At 40.0% G+C, this 23,341-nt stretch overlaps 1 protein-coding gene across 1 annotated transcript in view; it reads left to right on the forward strand.

Annotated features, from left to right (window-relative positions):
* Window positions 1-23,341, forward strand: part of ERBB3 (erb-b2 receptor tyrosine kinase 3) — an 85,258-nt gene that overhangs the window by 48,437 nt on the left and 13,480 nt on the right. The window contains exons 5-18 of the mRNA XM_018560785.1: window positions 7,606-7,671; window positions 7,962-8,080; window positions 8,176-8,314; window positions 9,645-9,758; window positions 10,483-10,603; window positions 13,697-13,770; window positions 13,896-13,986; window positions 15,004-15,206; window positions 16,051-16,183; window positions 16,276-16,366; window positions 16,457-16,611; window positions 18,415-18,451; window positions 20,239-20,258; window positions 22,756-22,897. Coding sequence (XP_018416287.1) covers window positions 7,606-7,671; window positions 7,962-8,080; window positions 8,176-8,314; window positions 9,645-9,758; window positions 10,483-10,603; window positions 13,697-13,770; window positions 13,896-13,986; window positions 15,004-15,206; window positions 16,051-16,183; window positions 16,276-16,366; window positions 16,457-16,611; window positions 18,415-18,451; window positions 20,239-20,258; window positions 22,756-22,897 — 1,505 coding nt within the window. The remainder of the gene's footprint in view (window positions 1-7,605; window positions 7,672-7,961; window positions 8,081-8,175; window positions 8,315-9,644; window positions 9,759-10,482; window positions 10,604-13,696; window positions 13,771-13,895; window positions 13,987-15,003; window positions 15,207-16,050; window positions 16,184-16,275; window positions 16,367-16,456; window positions 16,612-18,414; window positions 18,452-20,238; window positions 20,259-22,755; window positions 22,898-23,341) is intronic.

Genomic DNA, 23,341 nt, shown 5'->3' on the forward strand with positions numbered 1-23,341 from the left:
GCCCTCCGCTGGACTTTTTCCAACTCAAGGACATCTTTTCTTAGTACTGGTGACCAGAACTGGACCGCGTACTCCAGATGAGGTCGAACCAATGATCTATAAAGTGGCAAAATTATAGACTTGTCCCTGCAATACATCCCCTTTTTAATACAGGACAAGACCCTGCTAGCTTTGTTTACAGCAGCCTGGCACTGCAAACTACCTTTCAGTTTGTGGTCTACAATGACCCCCAAATCCTTCTCCATTTCTGACTTCCCTAGCGGCATACCCATAATTGTATAACCCATTTGTTTATTTTTAATTCCAAAGTGCATTACTTTGCATTTATCGACATTAAACCTCATCTGCCACATTAATGCCCACTCCCCTATTTTACATAAAAGAATCATGTAATTGTAAAGGTGTTTGTTACTGACCGCAGTTTCACTGGTTTAAATATAAATAGCAACCAGAGCAGACCAGGAGGTTAGTTACAACACAACACCAGGTCTGTTACTATGTCTCCCTGGAGTGTCTGCATCCACCACACTAAATAACTTGGCAGCCGCACTTGAGACTTGGCCAAATGTCTTATCAATAAGATAAAAACTGGATGGTAAAGTTCTCTACAGTGAGACGTGTGAACCCTCATGCAGTGGGTTAGGTGTCAAGAGAAACAACCTCCACCCCTTGTATGATTGATACCTAAACGTATTTGATTTTTCGTGTCAGGGAAATTGTTTATAGGAATCTGTGTAAGGCTATGTGCTTGCCATATTTACCCGCCTGTGTTTAATCATAGTGGCAGTCCAAGACTGCAGAGGGCCCCACTGCAGAGGCTACAATTATTTATTGGCCACATGGTCCATTTTAACCCCAGGTCCAATGTGATTTATCCTAAAGGCAATTGTAGAGCAGGGCATGATCTACAGTATATATCTGTTCCAGGTCTGTGTCTCAGAAATGCCCAGCGCATGTAATGGTATGTGATATTATTACATGCGGTTAGAAAACACTCTCCCTGGATGCACAATCGATGCATCCAGAGAGAGTGATTGATTCCTAACCGAATGTAAACATAACACATATCATTACATGCGGTGTGCAGGCGTTTACATGGAGCTGCTGTCACCTGATCATTAAGTTGAATAGGTGACACCTGCCACTTTTAAATGCCAGATTAGGAATTTCTGCTGCAGGAAAACGCAAGTTTCTGACGCAGGAATCCCTCATTGCACCTAAAGATAGAGGTGTTAATGGAGCCTAATACACTTCTACTACTCCACCCCATACACGTAAAAAAAATACTTCCACCAAATAAAATAATACACCCCTCCACCCCACATACACTACTGTATATATATATACAGTATATAGAAATTTGTGCAGGGAGGAGGGGCTGTGAGGAGGAACATCGATCCTGGTGATCCAGTGATTGATTGGTAAGGTCAGCTGCAGACCTTACCAATCAATCCTTTTGGCCAGCTTTTACTGAAAGAGCGCTGTTCGAAAGGATCCAAGTGCTGGCGCAGAATCAGCCACACGGTCTGCATCCGACAGAGATGCAAACCATGTAGCTGCTCCCGCAAGTCAGGTACGCTGTCCGTGACCGGGTACCTGACTTCTGATCTGGCTGCGGCCCACATAGTAGCGGCTCGCTGGCCTGCAGTTGACCCGCGGGCCAGTACTTTGAGACCACTGCTTTCGTGAATAACCCTAATAATGTCCGCTACAAGCTACAGCTATTGAAGTATTGGTTTAGGTTTCCCACAGCTTCACTTTAAGGAAACAAAAAACAGTAATTACAGAGTACAAGAGGAAGTTATCCTAAAGTGACAATGAAGGTTCAGGTACAATGAATTATCATTATTGTTACAAGGTCATTTTCTAGTTCCTAAAGATCTCTTTTTGTGTCAGTCAGAACAAAGATTGTTTCTTTCTCTAGGTACTAGTGATTAGCCTTTCTTTTCTGCCATCCTAAGTGTCAGTATGTTATAATTATGCCTTCATTCGGCATCAAAGTACTATTGTACTTTAACTACCAAATGGTGACCCAGCCATTCCTATCTCTAGTAGGGTTCTAGTGCACACATTTCCAACCTTTGCTCTGGTCTACACAGTAAACATAAAATATTCATCTACCCTTTGCTCCGTCTGTCTATGTAACTGTTCATACTGTGCATATGACTGTTTAGCACCGCTTCTCATAGTTGTCCACCGTGTTGCAAAGAAGGGGAATTACATTATTATACAATTATCGTTCGAAAAACGAATGCGATTGGTTTTCGTACGATAATTGGCCAGTTGATAGGAAGTGCACGATCGCAATTACTGTACAACTGCCCGAATTTGGTTGAACGGGCAGACTAGGAAACTTTTGTGGAAACTGACGATAATCGATTGATTAGTAGCGATTTCATACAACAAAAGTCGCAACATGAAAGCTGCACATGCACAAACGAAAATTTGTTCTGTCGATTGACGAAATTCGGCCAGTTAGTATTGCTAACGAACGATAATCGAAAACCACATTGGTCTTTGCATGATGCGGTATTCGTGCGGAAAGTGAATAGTGGTTCAATGACGGGACAAACAAAATTGAACGATGGTTGTAAGGTATATGACCAGCTTTAGACGGTGTGTGCGGCAGCACAATATAAAGGCATATTTCAGGTAAAAAGACAAGCTGAACTAAAAAAATAATGTCATTCCTATTTGTCAGGTTTGAGCTTCCAGCACTTTAATGTACTCAGACCATTAAACACTAAATCTGGGTTAGATTCCCTGGAATGTACATTTCACTTTGGCCTTTGGCTTATTAAATAGTGAGTATACTATACTCATATATGGCTTTATTTAGGTTTGAATTTAAATACATTCCAATGTGATTGGTTGTTATAGTTTTGTGTACTTTTCATGTTACAGGGTAATGCACACAGGCATGTGTACAGCGTATAGCTCAAATTCACCCTATTGGTTGCTAGGATACTAGGTAGCTCCTACCAGCTAGCATCCTTCACTGCTGGAATGCAGATTACTTTTGTCGCCTAGCACCCCTGGTTGCTAGATTGCAGTCAGCTCTTGATGCTTAGTGTCCTTTGTTGCTAGGATGCAGTCAGCTCTTAATGCCTAATGTTTTTTGTTGCTGTGATGCAGTAAGCTCCTGATGCTTAGCGTCCTTTGTTGCTAGGATGCAGTCAGCTCTTGATGCTTAGGGGGTGATTTACTAACCTAAACACACGCACGCACCAGGTGCGTGTGATTTTCACACAGCAAAACGTATTTATCAACCAAAAAGTCTCTAAAAGCATATTTCCACTAATGCCATATATGGAAAAATCATGCACATGATGCATATATAATGCTGCTTCACAGTTTAGACAAAAATGGTTAGCTCATGCATTTACATTCCTGCATTCATCAAAGCAAGCAACACAACATAGAGCTAATTTACACAACATCACCTTGCAATTCATGCTTGGCTTTGCACAACACACCTGCTGGGTGTGTACACACTACAAAGGTGTTTAGATTCCACCCATAGATCATGCTGGGAGGGAACACACTACAGAGGTGTATACATGTTCATGGTGTGTTTATAAGGTTAGTAAATCAACCCCTTAGTGTCCTTTGTTGCAAGGATGCAGACACCTCTTGATGCCTAGTGTCCTTTGTTGCTAGGATGCAGTCAGCTCCAGATGCTTGGCATCCTTTGTTGCTAGGATGCAGTCAGCTCTTGTTGCCTTGTGTCGTTTGTTTCTTGAATGCAGTCAGCTCATGATGCCTAGCGCCTTGTGTTGCTAGAATGCAGTCAACTCTTGATGCATAGCATCCTTTACTGCTAGGGTACAGTCAGCTCTTGACGCCTAGTATCCTTTGTTGCTAGGATTCAGTCAACTCTTGTTGCGTTTTGTCCTTTGTTGCTAGGGTGCAGGCAGCCATTCAAGGCAGACATGTCATCTCAATAGTGTGTAATCACACTGATTATACATTGTTGATATTTACATGTACGCTATGAGCAAGCCAATAGAGTACATTTGGACTGTATGCAACATTAGCACAAACCTTTAGATGCATACAGCATAAAATATGGTCCATACGCAGGACCTTAGATGCAGATTTTTCTTTTTTGATTTCACGGATGGGAATGCAGTGCAAATGTACTGATCTTTAAGCAGCTATGTACATGGGACCATAGAAAACAATACACGTCTGTTTTGAAATCTGTAAAGAAAAAAAAGAAAAAAAACACAGTGTTTTTTTTATGGTCGTGTGCACGAACCCTACATGTGCCCTCCTAACTTAGGGCTCATTCACAACAGCAGGTGTATTTTAGGTTGCTCATAATCCACGTTCGCTGGTGTGCCATGTCCACATGCACTGTAATGCATTGTTACAATGCATTGCAGTGCTTGCTTGTTACATTTTTTTCAACTTTTCTTTAACTTTACACTCTGTTAACGCTATGCATGGCAGCGCATTGTGATGTGTTACAGTGTGTCGGAATGTGTTTTCCTTAAAAATACAACATGCCCTACTTTTTTTTCCTTGCACACCAACGTAGGTGCATTGGCGTTAACTGAAGCAATAGAATAGAAGGCAAATTGCATTTTCTATGTATTGCGACTGTGTTTGGCAATGCAGCCCAATGTAGCCCAACAGATCTGGTGTGAACAAGCCCTTACTAAATACACCTGCTAGTCTCTGCAGTATTCTTTATGCAGACAACAGTTATTGGTGGTTCCGACAAGGTGTCACTGTGTTCATTTATGTGTGTCTGTACCTCCATATATGTGTGGTGACGGTCACAAGCTAATTTCAGGTGCCGTACAGTTCAGCTCCACAAGCCCTTTTAGCAAATATTAGCTCATGCCACCAGAGAGCCAAAGTAAACCTTCCCTTTGCACAACTTCTGCCATCTCTTATCCTATTTCAAGACAACAGCCATACCTCTGTATTAATGTAAACACTTTATAAGATGAAGCCGTTTTTTGTATCCATAAACTATGTTTGTTATAATGTACTAAACTGTATGCCTTCAGGGACGTGAGGGATTATGCCGTGTTTTGTACTGAAATTTCAATAAAAAATAATTTATAACAAAAAAAAATGTTATCACATCAATGAAATGTGGCTGGAACCTGCTCCATGGAATTTACTTAAGGGTGATCTGCAGCCACTACAAGTTGAAGTTATATTTATATTTTTGATTCCCAATTATGTTGTAAAATGTAATTGTTATTTATTAATTTCTAGGCTTTGCATTGAAAATCACTTGCAGTTTCCCTTCCTTTCCCTTGGAATGTATCTAACTGCTGCATGCAGAAGCACCAGTGAGTTAGTTTAGTAAAGCCACCAGTGCTCCCCCATATAACATTTTTGACAGCAACATTACATCTGGACATTTATTGAGTATACTGAGCGGGTGGAGGCTGGTGAAAGTGTTTGCGGGAATCTCCCCCCAGAACACTGGCCGCTTCACCACCCTCCAGCCAGACCAATTGGCAGGAGCCAAACTCAGAAGAAAGCCTGGTAATCTTCTTCACTATGTGCCTTATAAAACCCAGTGGATAGTCACAGTTGACTAAGGCCCCGTTCACATTGAGCGATTTATCGCGCGATTTTTGTAGCGATATCGCTCATATTTCCGCACTATATCGCTCTATGTAGCTTCACCAATACAATTCAATGTAGCTGTTCACATCTCGTCGCTCAATGTCGCTCAATATCGCTCAATATCGCTTGTAGCTCATCGCTGGTAGCTTGTCGCTTATACATGACCCTTTTTAAGACCCATAACTTGGCAGCACGAAACAAAAAGAAATACCTGACTACTTTAACAATAATGCACATTCTGTTTTACTAAAGCTCTTTAAACAAATAAAAATCCCAACTCCAGACAAAACGTCCATTTTGTATTGGATAAAGTGGAAAGGGGTCAGAACTTCTGAGGTTGTCGCTGCTGCCTAAGCCTTCTCTTTCTCATGACCTCTGTTTTTGTAATTTCTTGTCCTGGTGTCACTGGGCCAGGAAGTAAGGGGAAATTTCCCTAGAGCAGTCATAGACAGCGATAACTACCTGACTGCCATTTGGAGACTTCCCCACTCTATGAAAAATGGTTTCCAAAAGGTTTCCTATACAAAAAAAAATTTAAGTGGCAATATTTTAATTACCTTTTACATTTAAAGGCCTAGATGTTTCCTATTAGAGAGGAACAGAATTCTGGAAGCTGCGCCCAAAATAAGGCTGGCAGAAGACAAAGGACCAGTACTGTCTGTGGTCAGCAGCTGATCTTTTTCCCATTAAAGGAGAACTATGGGGTCAGTGTTTTTCCCCATAGTTCTCCTTAGGGTAACGGGAGGACACAAACTAGCGTCCTCCCGTTACCCTAAGCTCAGTATACCGCGAGCTACAGCTCGCGGTATACTGAGACGCCGGAGTGGATCCCGACATCGATGTCGAGATCCGCCCAGCTGCGTGAGTGACAGCTGGCTCTGCCTAGCTAGAGGCAGAGCCAGCTGTACTCGCCCCCTCACCCCTCCGTTCCGCCAGTCAGCGTTGGCGGAGCGGGGAGGGGGGAATCCAGCCCCTCCCCTGTCACGGCAGAGAGCCGTGACAGGATCGAGAGGTGAGCGAACGCCGGTATCTGTTCGCTCACCTCCCGATCTACTGAGCCGACCTGTGACAGTCTCATTGTCACAGGTCGGCTAGAACTATGAGGTGAGTGGAAATCACTCATCTCATAGTTCTCCTTTAATGATTTCACAAGTGTTGTTCTGCAGTGTTTCTCTGTGTGGAAGTGGCCATCTTATTAGAGGCAGGGTTTTCCTGCCTCATGTCAGAGCCTCTAACAAGGAGAACAGTGAGTAGCACTGTAGTGACATCACCAAATCTCACCCCAAATCAATTGAGACTAGCAGTGCTTTAGATCTCACACTGTAGGTACACACTCTTTATGCACAGGAGTACCTAGGTACACTCATACACAGGTAAGAAGAATTAATGACAAAAGGTATATTTTCGATGGTACTGCTTTGGCCCAAGTAATACTTCTAGATGTTCCCTACAGTATAGCAAAGCTTTACTTTGAGGTGAGTTCAGGTCCACTTTAAATCCGCCACCGTACTGAAGAGCATTCATGTATATTTGTGTTAAGGCAGAACTCCAGCTTTAAAAAGAAAAAAAAACCATATACATATACATATATATACTGTATTATATTATATTATATTATATTAATTAATATTATATTATATTACTATAGTTATTATTAAAGCTGGAGTTCTACTTTAAAGTAAAATCCCAGCCCCAAGCAAGCTATATACATTGCAGTTTCAGAAATAATGAGTACTGATACTGATATTGCAGACTAGTAATATTTTTTTCTCTTTGGGTTAGTGCTGTGGTAGCATAATTCATAAGTCCAGCAGAGTAACAGCTCTCCATCACGTTATTGCCCTTTATACACTACCAGCATTAGATAACTTACAGTATATGTTCAGAACAACAACTGTATGGTTTCTTTGTATCCTTCCATGTGGGGTTAGCCTGCATTTTCATTACAAAGTAAATGTATTTCTGGTTTTCCACTTAATCATTGATCATTCTTTTTCTTGGCTAATGCAGGTAAGCCTTGCAACTCTACCTGTGATGGAAGGTGTTGGGGTGCAGAAGAGGGAGATTGCCAGAAATGTGAGTATATGGTTTCTTGCTACTGATCTCAACACTTTATTAGCAATCAGATCAATAATGTCAGTAATAATGTCATCACTTAGCTGTTGACTGTAAAATTAGTCACTGTCCATTAATTTTTACATAGTGAGAAATAAAAGATGGGTCGATTTGTAAATTATTGATAGATCTGGCAGTATTCACTATGCAGGTAATATATTAGGCTAACTGTTGGTTCCGAAAGTATATAACAGAGTTATCAGATTATTTATATACAATCTAATGTATTCTTTTATTCTTTCTTTCTGCAGTAACAAAGAACATTTGTGCAGGGCAGTGCAATGGTCGTTGCTATGGACAGGCCCCCTCGGAATGCTGCCATGATGAGTGTGCAGGGGGCTGCACTGGATCCTTAAACACTCAGTGCTTTGTAAGTACTTCTCACTAAATTACATCTGAGACCTCCTGAGCCCAGCCAAATATATCTCTTACATGTAAGTGTTTTTTTTTTTTCTTTCCATACAGTCTTGTCGGAACTTTAATGATAATGGGACATGTGTACCAAGATGTTCTCAGCTGCTTTACAACCCTGTGACTGGTCAGATGGAACACAGCCCTGATGCTAAATTCCAGTATGGAGGATCATGTGTCAAGAACTGCCCCCGTATGTATAGGCAGTCACACATTTTCTATAAAAGTAGAATTACAAAAGTACACAATATGGCTGAAGATGACAACAGATGATGTGGAAATAGTAGGGTGGCAGTATCTTCAGTAAGAACAATATGGGGTAAAAGGCCTTTTCATTGACAACAAAAACACCTAGTGATCCTATAACATTTTAATATGATTGTACTCCAATGTATTGCTTTATCAGCTTCTCAACAAGTTTTGAAGAATATGTCATAATTAAAAAAACAAAATTTGGGGACCGGTTTATTAAGGCAGTACTGAGAACTAACTACAGGGCTTTCCCTATAATAAGGCAGCCTGAGATGTTTGCCTTAGGCAGCATCCCATTGAGGGGCAGCAGTGGGGCGCCCACAGCGTCCCAGGCACTGTGATGCTTTGTCCAGCTTCCCATCCAGCTCACTAACGTCACCGGTTGACAGGAGCTGAGCGGGAAGCACTGGCTGGAAGTCCGCATAGCTCCTGGCAACCAATGACGTCAGTGAGTTGTGCAGAATGCCGGACAGAGCCGCTGATAGCAACATATGCACCCGACTCTTCTACCTGCCGGTAATGACCATACACTCAGAAAACCGCCACCCCCCTTCCATCCGCCCCAGCCTTAGGTGGCAAATAGTGTAGGGACAGCACTAACTGACTACAATGAAATCAGATTGGTTGCAATCAGTTATGTCACATAGCACATTATAACTGCTCTTTCCATTGCCTTTGTGAATAAGCCTATAGTTGCTTCTTAAAGTGCATGGAAACCCTTAAAATAAAATGTCTCTTATTTCTGTTATATATACCATTGAAAACATTTTGTGATATCTGTTTGATAAGTGCACAAAAATACCTGTTAATCATAGCAGACATTTAGAGATTTCCTGCATTCTGTGCATGCTACCTGGTTATCTCAAGAATTATTAGTAGCCCTCCAAGTTCTTATCTTGGAGCATGATACAATTAGTCTCTATTGTGGAGATGAGTTGAGGGGAAGCGCAGGTCAGTGCTGGTAACAATGTGTGAGATTTCAGTGCAGCAGACCCACTGTGTTGTCACCTTACTATAGGAAGTTAGAAGCTTACTGCATTTCCGGCAGGATCAATAGGTATTTTGTGTACAGTAACTTAATCCAAGCAGCAATCTGTTACCTATACCAACACTTACACTTATGCACTTTATACTTTCTTAAATGGATGTGTTTTTGTGTACATGCCCACTTACTGGCTAGATTAGGATTTATTTTTTCTGTATTTATTTCTGTACTTGTTTTGCTGATATAAAAAATAACAAGGAGATATGTTTGGCTTTGTTCACCCCAGATAACTTTGTGGTGGATCAGAATTCGTGTGTCCGTGCTTGTCCCAGCAACAAGATGGAAGTGACAAAGAATGGGGTAAAGATGTGTGAACCGTGTTCAGGCCTATGCCCTAAAGGTAATCATTACATTCTGAGAGCCTCTCGGTCCTTATTTAATACTTTTATAAATTGAAATGAATTGCCGAACCAGCTTAGCACTGAAATCTAATTGGTTGTCATATGTAAAACATGTCATTTGCAAAAAAACATATACAGTACATATGCAAAGGCATATGAATTAAAGTCATGATATTGTTCAAAAACTGGTATCTACCTGCTTCAAACACAAACAAGCCTTTGTAATATTAGACTCTATGATTATATTCTGATTCTAATTAGAGGAATTGGGATTTCATTATTGAGTCGTGGTTATCAGAGCAGACCTAGCTATAGGTAGAGCTATAAGGATCACTCTGTGCATCAGTAAGAACTGAAAAGAGCTTTTTAATTGTTAATAATAATGGACACTATTTGTCTCAAATAAATTCAGCTTGGGCGGTTCTTGCTGTTTTTTTCCTACAATTTCCTTAAACTATAAGACTTCTATAGAGCTTGTCTACCTCCACCTCCCGGCTGGGAGATGCAGCGAGACAAGCCCCATAGACTTCTATGGGACTCTATGGTGCAGATGCGGCCAGCAGTGGGAGGAGTTTGGTGCCAGACGTAAACAAACTTGGGAGGTCTCAGGCGAATTAGGTTCCTTGCTAGCTAGTATGAAAGTGTGCTGGGGAAATTTTGTATTACTATGTGGTGCTAAAGTCTCTTTTTTTTTATTTAATATGACTTATCTCTATTTTTTAGCCTGTGAGGGAACAGGACCTGGTAGTAAATATCAAACAGTGGACTCTAGTAACATTGATAAGTTTGTTAACTGCACCAAAATTCTTGGTAACCTGGACTTTCTTACCATTGGTCTTTATGGGTAAGTTATATTTGTATTTATTTATTTATTTATTTATTTATTTATGTATATAGCACCACATTTACTGCAAAACATTTTAGCATGTATGACTGTTCCAATCAGTCTCTTGCCAGTAGGTTATATTCTAACGTCCCTACTACAGTCATCAGGATCTGTTATAGGTAAAAGTCAATTAACTTATTTAATATATTTCCAAGGGGAGACTGGAGAACCCGAAGGAAACCAATGCAAACACAAGAAAAGAAAAAACGTCATGCAGATGGCATTTGTGGTGGGAAGTGATCAGTGCTATAAGGAAAGAGTGCCAACCACATAGCCACAGTGCTTCTCCATAGGTTTTGAAGAAGCAAAGCATGTAGCCTGACATTTGAAGTTTGAAGAAGCAAAGTTTGAAGTGATATACAGTATGAAGAAGCAAAGCATGTAGTCTGACATTAAAGCCTTGCTTTGAAGGAACTTTGTGAATATTCAGTGAAATTGGCTGGTGTAGCAGGCAGATTGGCTCGTGTAGCAGGTTAAACTGCAGTTTTCGAGGCACTTTGCATGATATACCGATGTCCAGTTTTGCAAAAAGTGAAAGAATAGATATATTTAAAAATATTTTTAGAAATGGTTATACAACTGATCAACATACTTTGCTGACATGTTATTGATATTATTCCAAGTGGTGTAAAAAATCTGAATGTAATAACATCTACAGGACAAAATTGCATCTCATCAGGGGAGGTCTGGGAACATTTGGTCTGGCAGACAAGTGGAGCCAACTGGGCTTTTTGTGGTAGTGATAGTTTCCTATGGGCTACCTCACACGTGCCATCATGCTCCGGTGATTGGTGGCCATGGTGAAGGATGGGTATTCTCTTAGAGAACATGATTTATTATAACAAAATGTTTACATATATGCAATAAAAATGAGATATTGTAAGGGATGAATTGCATATGAAGAAATACTTTGTAGGCTAAACAAAATGACTGTTGCTCTTTGAAAATGGTATGTACTTAGCTGTATAAAATACTAACTTAAATAGCATGCCATGACCACAAAATATCCCTTTATTCAACTTCGTTTTAACAAATAAGCACAACACATTTTACAATTTTGCACTCTCCCAGCACTGACTTCCTTTTTAGCGCATTGTATTTGGTCACATAACATTTCAGAACCACAAACAAAGTCAGTGCTGAAAGACTTCTATCTGACAGGCACATTGATCACAGATCTGAACAGGGAACTATAGCTTTATAACACCCCTCATGTGTCATTGATTCAGACCCCACAAGTCTGAAAGGGGGAGTATTTAAACTCAGGGCCACCAGTTCAACATATATTATTTGTACAGGTCCCACAGTCCAGTCCTCCCCTGTGTCCAGTAATTAAAGCAGAACATAGCCCTGAATTGTAAAGGAAGTTTCATTATACTTTAGAAGAGACATATATATTTTCTGCAATAAATATTTTTTACCTTCCTCCTTGCAAATGTTTTGGAATGTACACTGAGCTGCAGCTTAAAACAAGGGGGGCTAAAACATTGATTAGAACCAAAAATTATGGAAAATTTTGTGTGCCATACTGTATAATAGTTACTGACAAGTACGTAGAATTAATGTACTATCTGTGCGTTTCCTGTTCAGAAATGTCACTCATCATTTAACTGCCCTGAAGTCAACTCATTAATAGTTTGATTTTAGGAGCTAACAATGCATTTTTTGGGATGTTGTCTGTGCTGCCATTATTCAGATATTGCTTCAGATCTAAGATTGGTGCTAATCAAGATCCTAATTCTCCTAAATACATTTTAAATGCTGAAAAATGCAATGTGCCTCAATTATTATAGGTTGAGGAGGCATCAATAGACCACTCTGTTGGACATCATATTACTCAGACCTTCAGTTTGACCTCAAAGATCCAACAGGATCTGACTAATCTGGCCACCCAAATGTGTAGCAAAACTGGCACAAAAGACAGGATCTGCCCATGTGTGGGCAGCTTCAGTAGTAATTATGAATCACTGTCACATGACTATACCACTGGCAAAGCTGACATGAATAAAGTAACCTAGATTAAACATGATTAAGGCAGTGTAAAAGTCTAGTAAATAAGGTGAAAGGTGGGGCTGCAGACTTTTTGTTCATAGCATATGCAGATCACCAAGAAACCATCCTGTAGTGTGAATTAGTTTCCTACACCCTGAAATCCTCACATTCATGCTTACAAGAGACAATGACCTTATGCACAGAAGTATTGGATAAGCAGTTCTTGTTGCCCATATCAAGCAGCCAGATTCTCCCTTTAAAGTGACACTAAACGCAGGCATTAAATCCTAAAAATGCATTCAAGAACCCTAACTACTAACAATACTGTACCTTATTTGTGTATCACTAAAGTAGTTGTGTAAAGTAGCCACCGCTCTAAGCTCACTTCTGCCATGTACTACAATCTCAATACAAATTAGTAAACTAAACATGAGATTGTAGTCCATCACCGGAGCGAGCTTGGAGCAGTGACTACTTTACAACACACACAGGGACCATGGGGAACAAAAGTAGCCACCCTCCAGAAGGAAGGACAATGTCAGCACCAATTCAGAGATGATTTGAGGATCTACAGCCGTGTGATACACAAATAAGACACATTTTTGTTAATAGGGTACTTGGGTGCATTTTTAAGGTTTACCTTCTGAGTTTAGCATCACTTTAACACTTCCATACTACAATGAAACCTGAAAAAGTGGGAAAACAGAATCTGATATGTTCCATCTGTTGTGATAGACAGGTGCTAATAGCTGAGAACTAGAGGAAAGAAAAGTGGGTGCATTGTCCATAGCAGCCAATCAGATTCCAGCTGTATTTGTTCAATCGCAGGTCACAGAATGAAAGCTAGTACCCAACTGCTGCATATTGAAAGCCATCTTACTGTATATTCACTTGCACCAGTTTTTTAAACTATAGCACAATTTGTTTTATTTATTTATGGGAGAAACATCCAAGCTTTAATCAGTAAGAAGGATACTGCAGCTCACCATGTCATATAAAATATATGCAGTATGTATATATCAAATGGAGATTCTGTATCTTATGGATGTATCGTTTTAGGGATGAGTGGATGAATATCTCAGCTTTGGATCCCAACAAACTAAATGTCTTCAGAACAGTGCAAGAGATTACAGGTAGGAGGAGCAACATTGAAATATTAGGATGAGTGAATGTATGTGTATCGATGAATTAGCTATTCAGATTTAGTACTTAAAAATATATCAGATAATAAAAATAATGGTTATCTGTCTCTTTTTAGGATACTTAAATATCCAGTCCTGGCCAAAGCACATGAATGACTTCAGTGTCTTCTCCAGTCTCACAACCATAGGAGGTCGAACGCTTTACAAGTGAGTGTCTTATTGTATGTATATTTAGGTGGAATATACCCTCTCTATAATATGGATCATTTGGTACAGGTTTATAGTAGTGATAATTTATAATTAGATGCTGAAGATTTACTAGTCAACGTTTTCAATGTGATTCATATAAGAGTGTCAATCTAATGATATCTAAACAGAGGCAAAAGGAAACACGGAGGCTGCCATTGTTGACCTCTCTATCTAAAAAGACTGGTTGCCCGGCATCATGATGATCCATTGGCATCAACAGAGTCATTGGCCAGGAATATGTATGCAAATCGGAAGTTCTGACTTCACCTTGATTTTCCTCTCTGCATGCTTGCTCCAAGTCAGTGACTAGAAAGTTAAGAGACAGCCAGGCAACTTTCAGGGAGAGGTAAATAATTGCAGTCCCTATTTTTAGCTCACCTTTCTAGGTGAATTAAACTATATCTTCTTATTGATTTTATCTGCTTTCTGCTTTTTTTATATGTACAGTTTTAACAATGTCTGCTGTTCTGCCCCAGTGCCTCTCCTGTATAATATGCTGCAGATTTGTAGCTTAGTACAGTAAACAGGGTTCCACAATTAGTTTTTGGGTGGATTATATTAGACAATATGTGTAAGGCTATTTTGTAATGCCCACACTGACACCATGCACTAAGATTAAGGAATTGTGCATGTGACAGGCTTGCTGATCTGTGTTAAATAGTTTCCAAGCTTTATAGATCAGGGCTGGAAGGAATCCTGAATATTATTATTATTATTATACAGGATTTATATAGCACCAACAGTTTTTGCAGAGCTTTACAAAATATGGAGAGAGACAGTACAGTTACAATACAATTCCATACAAGAAGACAAGAAATGTCCTGCTTGTGAGAGCCTACAATATAGAAGACTCATTCAGAAATAAAACATTAGTTTAGTTGGACTGAGCCTTTAATGTACGTCATTCTGTACTGTGTTTAGTTTGTTTTATATGTTGTGCAGGTTATGTGACCTTTTTACTTTTTTCTTTTTCAGCCGAGGAGTCTCCCTCCTTATTATGAAAAACAGTAATGTGACTTTCCTGGGCTTCCGCTCACTGCGAGATATTAGCGCCGGGAAGGTTTACATTACAGAGAATGAGAACCTTTGCTATTATAACACCATTGAATGGGCACAAATATTTTCAAACAAACAGCCAAACTTTGATATAAAGAATAACAAAGCTCAAACTACCTGTAGTAAGTATATGTTTTTCCATGTATATGTTTTCATGGTGACTACACAGGAGCTGGTCATATTCTTACCTTTATTAGTGTTGTATATATATATATATATATATATATATACATGTATTAAAAGGGGAGAAGAATGTAAAATTATATATTTCTGGTGGCTTTGTTTAAATAGAATAAAATACCACATTTGTGTGTGATAAATTGCAAGCAATATGCATGTCTTGCCGTTATAGTCAGATTAGGGATGGAAAGGCCATTTAGCAGACAGAGTCAGGTAACATTGCAGTTGTAAAATCTAAAGAAATTTTACAATCATATTGTAATGTGTGTGACCAACTTTACACCTCATCCAGCCATAAGTCCTGTTACTGTGTGATATCGCTCCATTGGGGCCCAGCTGAGTGATTTTTACATCCTTGTTACCCGGCTGAGACTTTTAAGTCACTTCTTGTCCTAGTAGCAATGTTATCACCAAGATAGGGAGTAAGTGAAAATGTCAATACAATTCTGCCACACAAAGCAGTACAAACCAAAGCAATTAACTCTAATTCATGAAGAAAGGGTTTTGGTTTTGTATTATAAATGATATACTAGTAATTGTGCTCAGGATAGTTTAGCATGAAATTATTGGAGAAAGTTGTAGTAGACCAGTGTTAAAAATGTGATTTTTATCTTAGCTCAATGGTATTGGCCATGTATTTGAAGTAGAATCATGTACAAAGACAGCAGTACCATCATGATCACTGAGGTTAAAGCTAGTAAATGCATATGGACAATACTATCACTTAATACAGCATCATAATAATAATTTTTCTAGTAGGTTAAGCTTTTAATTATCTTTTCACAGTTGAGGAGAACAGAGTATGTGATCTGCTTTGTTCTGATGCTGGATGCTGGGGTCCCGGGCCCAGCCAGTGCCTGTTATGCAAGAACTTTAGTCGAGATAGCATATGTGTACCTTTCTGCAACCTTCTGCAAGGGTAAATCTTGATATTGATAAATGTCTATTATTTGCTTACATTATTTGCTGCTTCTCTCATTACACTTCACCTATCTTCATTTTTATTTGCAGAGATAAGAGGGAGTTTGCCAAAGATGGTGTTTGCCTCCAGTGTCATGAAGAGTGTCAGAAAATGGAAGGAAGTCTAACCTGTAATGGAACAGTGAGTACTGAGTGTGGCACCCTATATCCCCTTTTATATACCACTCAAATACCCTTGCCTTGTATCACATGATATTCTTTATTCTGGTAGGGTGCAGACTCTTGCATTCAGTGTGCACACTTCCGTGATGGGTTGCATTGTGTCTCTGACTGTCCTCATGGAGTGTTGGGAGAAAAAGGACGAGTATATAAGTACCCTAGTGCAAATAAGATCTGTTTGCCTTGCCATGAGAACTGTACAGCAGGGTGAGTTTTTACTTGGTGTCTTTAATGTAAAACCAATACATTAAAGTACAACACGCCTATTTTGCTGATAAATAAAATCATTGCTACAGATGCCAGGACATTCATTCAAGTCCATCTAGAGATGCCATAGACAACTATAATTCCGAACTATGTTCATGCCCCAAATGTTGCTCTCTTTTTTATTGCATGATCTTAAAAGATGGACAGAATAACCCAGACAGAAAAACGTTGACACTTTTTAAACATGTTCTTTCTGTCTGATGCCCTTTATCTGCGTTTAAAACTAATGAAGAAGAGAACACAGTATGAATTGTGATCCTTTACAGCCATTTTGTTGACCGAATAAATCATTTGTCTTTATGTTTTGTATTCATGAGCATGAATGGATATCAGTATAGCACTAATATCACATATAGTACTAATATCAGGAAGGGCAGTTATTTTTCAGGAAGAATTCCACTCTCACACTACAGATATACAGCTATAAGACTGTAGGCATCCTGACATATCAGGAAGTGCACGGTTATTTTTCAGGAAGAATTCCAGACAAATGGTGGGGTTCAAGGCACAGCTCATGCACAATAAACATTTCTAGATGTTAAATTCATGTTAAGAAATTATGGATAGCCATGGGGGATGCAGGTGTCCTTTCTCAGTGTATCTTTCTTGACCACGAAACACACCTTAAATACTGAGGAACCTTCTAATTTTGTCCACACGTTGTCCTCTTTAGCCCCTTAAATCTCTGTTTTTTATGCAGCATAAATAATAATAAGAAAGCTGGAAGCTTAACTCACTTTAACTTTGCCTCTTTAAAGACGATTTCAACTCTGGAATCTGTGCCCAAAAAGCTAGCAGAGGGCAAAGGACTGCCTAACCAGTATTGCCTGTACGCTCCTTGCAAATTATATTTCCCCATTACTGACTGACCATGATATGTTCTGCACTGTGCCCCTATATGGAGGTAGCCACTTTGGTGGATGTTCAGGGATTTGCTTTCTCATGTTAGAAATGCCACCGTTTTCTAGCGATCTGATGACTGCTGCGGTAATGATCAATAAACAGCAGGAGAAGTGAAAGAAGCACAGATTCACAGAGTAAATGTAGCAGATTTGGGGAGATACATGCAATGCAGGTCCCCAGAACCAAATTGCTCTTTAGCAAGCAGCACAGTAGTGATGTGACGTCACCAACCCCCACTCGAAATCTTGTAAGACTTGCAGTCACAGTGCCTCTCACACTACAGATATACAGCTATGAGACTGTAGGCAGAATTAGGAAGCATTCCAGAGAAAAAGGTGGGATACAGGGCCTACGCTGTGTAGGCACAATTACCATTTCTAGATGTTCCTTATAGCATAGCAAAATCTTTGCTTTATGAGTTGAGGTACCGTTTAAGATTTTGAGACTTATATGGCACATATTAGTTTCCAGGGTAATAAATAAATACGCTGTCTCACAGATCCAGTGCAAGTATGTGGCACATGAGCTGATGAGTGGTGTAACACCTTCCCTCATAGATATTGCTTCCTGATACTTTTCATTGGATGTAATTAGGTACTTGTTCACAAACTATACCAATATCTAATACTTTTAAATACTTCTTATGATGAATTCCCTACTTCTCCCTTGCACAAACTGTGGACCTCGGATTTAGAGTAATAGTTGTTTTACCATTTTGACTTCTTCTAGAGCAGTTGTTACTGTTCTCTAGCCAATAAGACAGCCTTGAGCTACCCTTCTACATAATAATATTTGTTATTCTTTCTGTATATGACATAAGTATCTCTTTCTGTGTGACAGGTGTGTAGGACCTGGGATAAACAACTGCATCAACATAGTTCCTCATCCAGCTGAAAGGTAAGTATCACATATGATTCTAAGTTTGTTTGAGCGCTTTTAAAAGGAGGTTGGTAGGGAAGACAGACAATGCCCGTTGTAGACCTTAAACATTATACTTTCAGAATTCAATAAAACTTTCACCAATTGAAACCAGGAAATAATATGTGTCTCTTTTACCTCACTCCTCCTTCATAACATTATATTTATTACATGAATACATGATTATTTGAAGACCCAGTAATATTCAGAAGAGTTTGTTCTGCAGGGTCAGATCAGGTTGTCCATTTTTAATTGAAGTTGGAGAGCCCAGTTTTGTCCTAAAATGGTTTTCCACTTTGAAGAACCATTGGATGTACAAACCAGTTCGAAAGAATCCGTTCTTTGCATTAAGCCCTCATTAGTCAACTGTTTGCAGTCTAAAAAAAATTTCATAGGTTATGTACAGTACTTACATGGATCTCTTAAAGTGGACCGAAACCTTAGACTAGGTGTAACATTTTTCACACCCCACATCCTGAGATTCTAACCTGACAATAACAGCGGGGTATTATTTACCTGGCATCCAAACTCAAGGAACTCAAATTCAGCTACAATGGCGGACCATGAGATGATTGTCAAAAGGGTGACATTCAATATTAAATAGAGCCAGCCAATTAGTGGTTGTGAAAAAAAAACTGTTGCCTTTTGGTGTGGGGCGGGTGGCGGTTTTGGTTACTGGTAGATGGAGAGGGACCATCAGTAGTCTACAAGAGATACAAGCCTATGTGTTAGTTTGCCTTCAGGAAGGTCTCTTTTAGGTATAAACTGTGAAATGGATTAGTAATATATTCCTAAAAATATACATTCATGGAAAATATTCAGACAATATAATCAATCCTTAATAACATGTGGTCCCAAGAAATGTAATATAAAATAGGTTTACTACTTTACTGCTAGATATGATTATTCCTCCTGCCCCAGTGGAAGTACAAAAAATGGTTATAGTGGACATATTGTTGAACTTGTCCTGGAATTTCCCTACACTATCCAGTGGGATGAATAGAAGTCACAATCCTTGGCTGTATTCCTTTTCTCAGTAATAACTGGTATTACATTGAGAGAGGAACTGTCCGGACAATCAGCTTGTGTTCCCCCCACAGGCAGCTTATGATGTCAGCCATGTCCGCAGCAGCTGCATGTGAAGTAACAGAATTAAAAGAAGTATGGTTTGCAGAAGATTCAAATTAAAAGGCAATTGAGTAAATGCAATTGGCGGGACAATAATTGCAGGGCTTGGTTATATTGTCATTGCATAACGCCCTTCCTGTCAGGATCATTTATACGCCGGGAGAGAGTACATGCTACTTCAATCATCAGCACTGTGAAATGACATGTGCGTGATATCACTGCAATTATCCCAGCTTTCTGTTCCTTCTAAAGGTACAATAGGCTGGTCTATAAACATTGTTTGTAGTAAGCAAACACTTGCTGTTTTGACTCTACGCTTGTTTCACTGAGATACTGTATCTTTTTTGAATGTTGCTGCCTTAGGCCAAAGTATCCTCTGTCTGCCCCTAAAACTTCCCCAATCTGTTGGTTTTCCACAGCGTACAGATTGCAGCAATATCAGTCAAAAAAAATCTATGCTCTTATTCCCAAAAGCATTATAAACTGTATCTGAGACTGCGTAGACACCTAACCACCACACCTATAGGAGTTTGTTGGACAGTGCATTCCAAAACCAAAGTCATTAATATAGAGTTGTCCCCCTTTTGCTAGTATAACAGCCTTCACTCTTCTGGGAAGGCTTTCCCCAAGATTTCAGAGTATGTCTGTTGGAATTCATCAAAAAGAGCATTTGTGAGGTCAGGTACTAATGTACGAGAAGACCCTGGTTTGCAATTAACATTCCGGTTAGATCTAAAAGTGTCCATTAAGATTGAGGTCAGAGCTCTGTACCGGCCATGTAAGTTCCTTCACACCAAACTCATGAAATCATGTCTTCTTGGACCTGGCAGTAGGGCCTTCTCCAAACTGTTGCCCCAAGTATTTATATTAACAGTACCCTTCACTGGAAACACCTGAACTCAGTAATATGGAGGGATGTCCACATGTTTTTGGCCATATGTTCATATTCTATGTAGGCTGCTACATAATTATTATAGGTATTTTATTGTAGCGCCAACAATTTACGCAGCACACATTGCACATTCACATCAATCCCTGCCCTCAAGAAGCTTAAAATCTCAGGTCCCTAACTCACATGCATACATATATGTCTGATTTAGACAGGAGCCAATTAACCTTGTAGCATGTCTTTGGAGTGTGGGAGGAAACCGGAGTACCGGGAGGAAACCCACACAAGCACAGGGAGAGCATGCAAACTCCTTGGAGATGTTACAGTCTGATTGTGCAATTCCAGTACAATTTCCTTTAGACATACCAACAACTCTGGAGTATGAAGGTCTTCCTTAAAGGAAAACAAATACCCCCCCCCCTAAAAACAAACAATGCATCCTTCTCTGGGTCCCTACCACCATTCATAGGCACATTCATGACACTGACACAGCCTCTGGGGATGTGTTATCACAACAGCCTGGGTTCACAGAAGTATGAAGTATGGTGTACAGAACAGTGCTCATTACACGAGCCCTGTTTTCTGCATCATAGTGAGGATAGTGGCCATTAACATATAAGAGTGTCTCGACCAAAGGTAAATTTCTTATAAATAAGTGCAAGCAATTTCAAACCATGTGCTTACACAGTGTTCTAGAGCAGTGGTTCTCAACCTGTGTAACCTCAGGACCCACATTTGTCCTTGGTCTTTAAGTCACAACCCAAGTCGCACTGCAATGGAATGCCCGGCATCACAGTACCAGGCATTCGGGTGCAGGCGTTCGGACTGTGGGTGGGAGGTGCATTTGGGGTGTCATTTAAATTAATAGCAAAGCAGCGCACCTTCCACCAGAATGTGCAGTAGATGCGATTGCATGGTACAGCCCATTAATCTAATGGGACTGTGTACCAGTGTGAATGGACCCTTAAAAACACTGACAGAGACACACAAGCACAGACATTCTCACACACACATACACACTCCAAAAAAATGTATAATTTTTTTAAGATCCACCCAGTCTCCCTACATTATGGGAACTAGAGTGGAGCCTCAGCCTGGGGTCCAGTGTGCTGCTGTGCTGTGACGGAGCTCCATCCATATGTGCATTGCGTGTCTTGTAGAGGTGTTGGCAGCCAGAATGTGATGTCCGTCCAGTCCAGGCACTTCTACAGGGCACACGAGGGAGCTGTAAGCAATGCATGAATGGATGGAGCTCCCTTAAGGCCATACTTCCAGCCCACCCCACCTCAAGCTGACGCACAGTGCCGCAGCATATTTTGAATGGTTGCTCGGCGTGAGAACGGACGATTCTGCGCTAGGGGGAAGCCAAGTAGTCCCTCGCCTAGAAAAGTGGCAGGCATGTGGCAAGCCACTGAACATGGGGCCGCGACCCACTTTTCGGTCACGACCCACCAGTTGAGAACCAAGGTTCTAGACCATCCAAATTAGGTACAGTAGGCATGAGCCTACAGGCAGCACAGGCAAGGAGGAAGTTTCTCCCTCTATAATTATTGACTAACATTTTTCCATCTTAAGATTATTTTACACATTATCACAATATTGTAAGCCAAGTTAGGATCAGGTAAAAAAAGAAAATGTTCTATATAAATGAAAAGTATTATGGCACCAAAATGTGTGGCTGCAGTAATAAAAATCCGGTCCTGGTTCTAGAGAGCCTTTAAATTAAATGTGTCTTGGCTGCCGGTGTTGCCATGCTAGTTTGGTGGCTGTTATGTTGACCTTTTGGCTTTGGCGCTTTCTGAGTCACTGACCCAGAAAAAGTAAATTGATCAGGGGGTCTAACTTCACTTGCTGCATACTTGATCTGGATATATGTGTAAAAAATAAGTCAAGGCAACTGGACTTGCTGTATTTTTCTTGATCTGGATATGTGACTCAGGAAGTATTAAAGCTATCAAAGGTTTTTGAAGGAAGTCAGCATTAGCCGCGCACATGATTCTATCATGACAGGTTTTGTCTAAATGGTGCACGGTTGTGGAATAAGGAAAGCCTGTGCCTTACTGCCCTCTAGGGAAGCAATATGATAGTGCAGTCAAAGTTTGTAATTATGCTATGAACACAGAAAAGCTTTAGGGGAAACATGGAAAATAAAACACCATTGCACAGGAGCACTCATACTATAAAACTGATTAAGCAGTGTAATTGTCGACTAAGTTTAGCTAATATATTTCTTTGTTGGTTTACAGTAAAGCACATGCAGTGGTGGCAGTTTCAATTGTAGCGTCCGTCTGTGTTCTCTTTTGTTGCATCCTGCTGACTCTTCTGTACTGGAGGGGGCTGAAAATCCGCAAGAAGCGAGCTATGAGGCGTTACTTGGAGAGGGCAGAGGTAGGTCACGTCCAACATCTCTCTTTCTCTTAGAATGGGCTTTATATGCTAACATTTACAGCTGCAGCCTAGTTCCAAAACAATTGCAGTGAGGGTCAAGTGTGAGAGCAGCTTCTTTTAGCTTATACTTTTGTTTTAATACCTGAACTCCAGGTACAAAAAACAATAATGAATGCAGTTAGGTACCTATTAGCAATTATGAAATTCGTTTTCAATGCAACTAAAGTATGTATTTACTTATTTGTCTTATATCAACCTCCTGTACTCAGCCTGAACTAAGACTGGGAGAGGGGAGCAGCACAGGGACCAATCAGGCTTTGCTGCACACACGTGCTGCTGTTAGGAGAAGTGAGCATTATCTTATTAGTGTTATGCTGCTCCTTTATTGACCAATAAGCAAGAAAGTTATCCGTTTCCCACATTTAGAAATGTTATATATATATA

Source organism: Nanorana parkeri, unplaced genomic scaffold, assembly GCF_000935625.1.
Source record: "Nanorana parkeri isolate BGI_ZX_2015 unplaced genomic scaffold, ASM93562v1 scaffold478, whole genome shotgun sequence".
Taxonomy (NCBI): Eukaryota; Metazoa; Chordata; class Amphibia; order Anura; family Dicroglossidae; genus Nanorana; species Nanorana parkeri.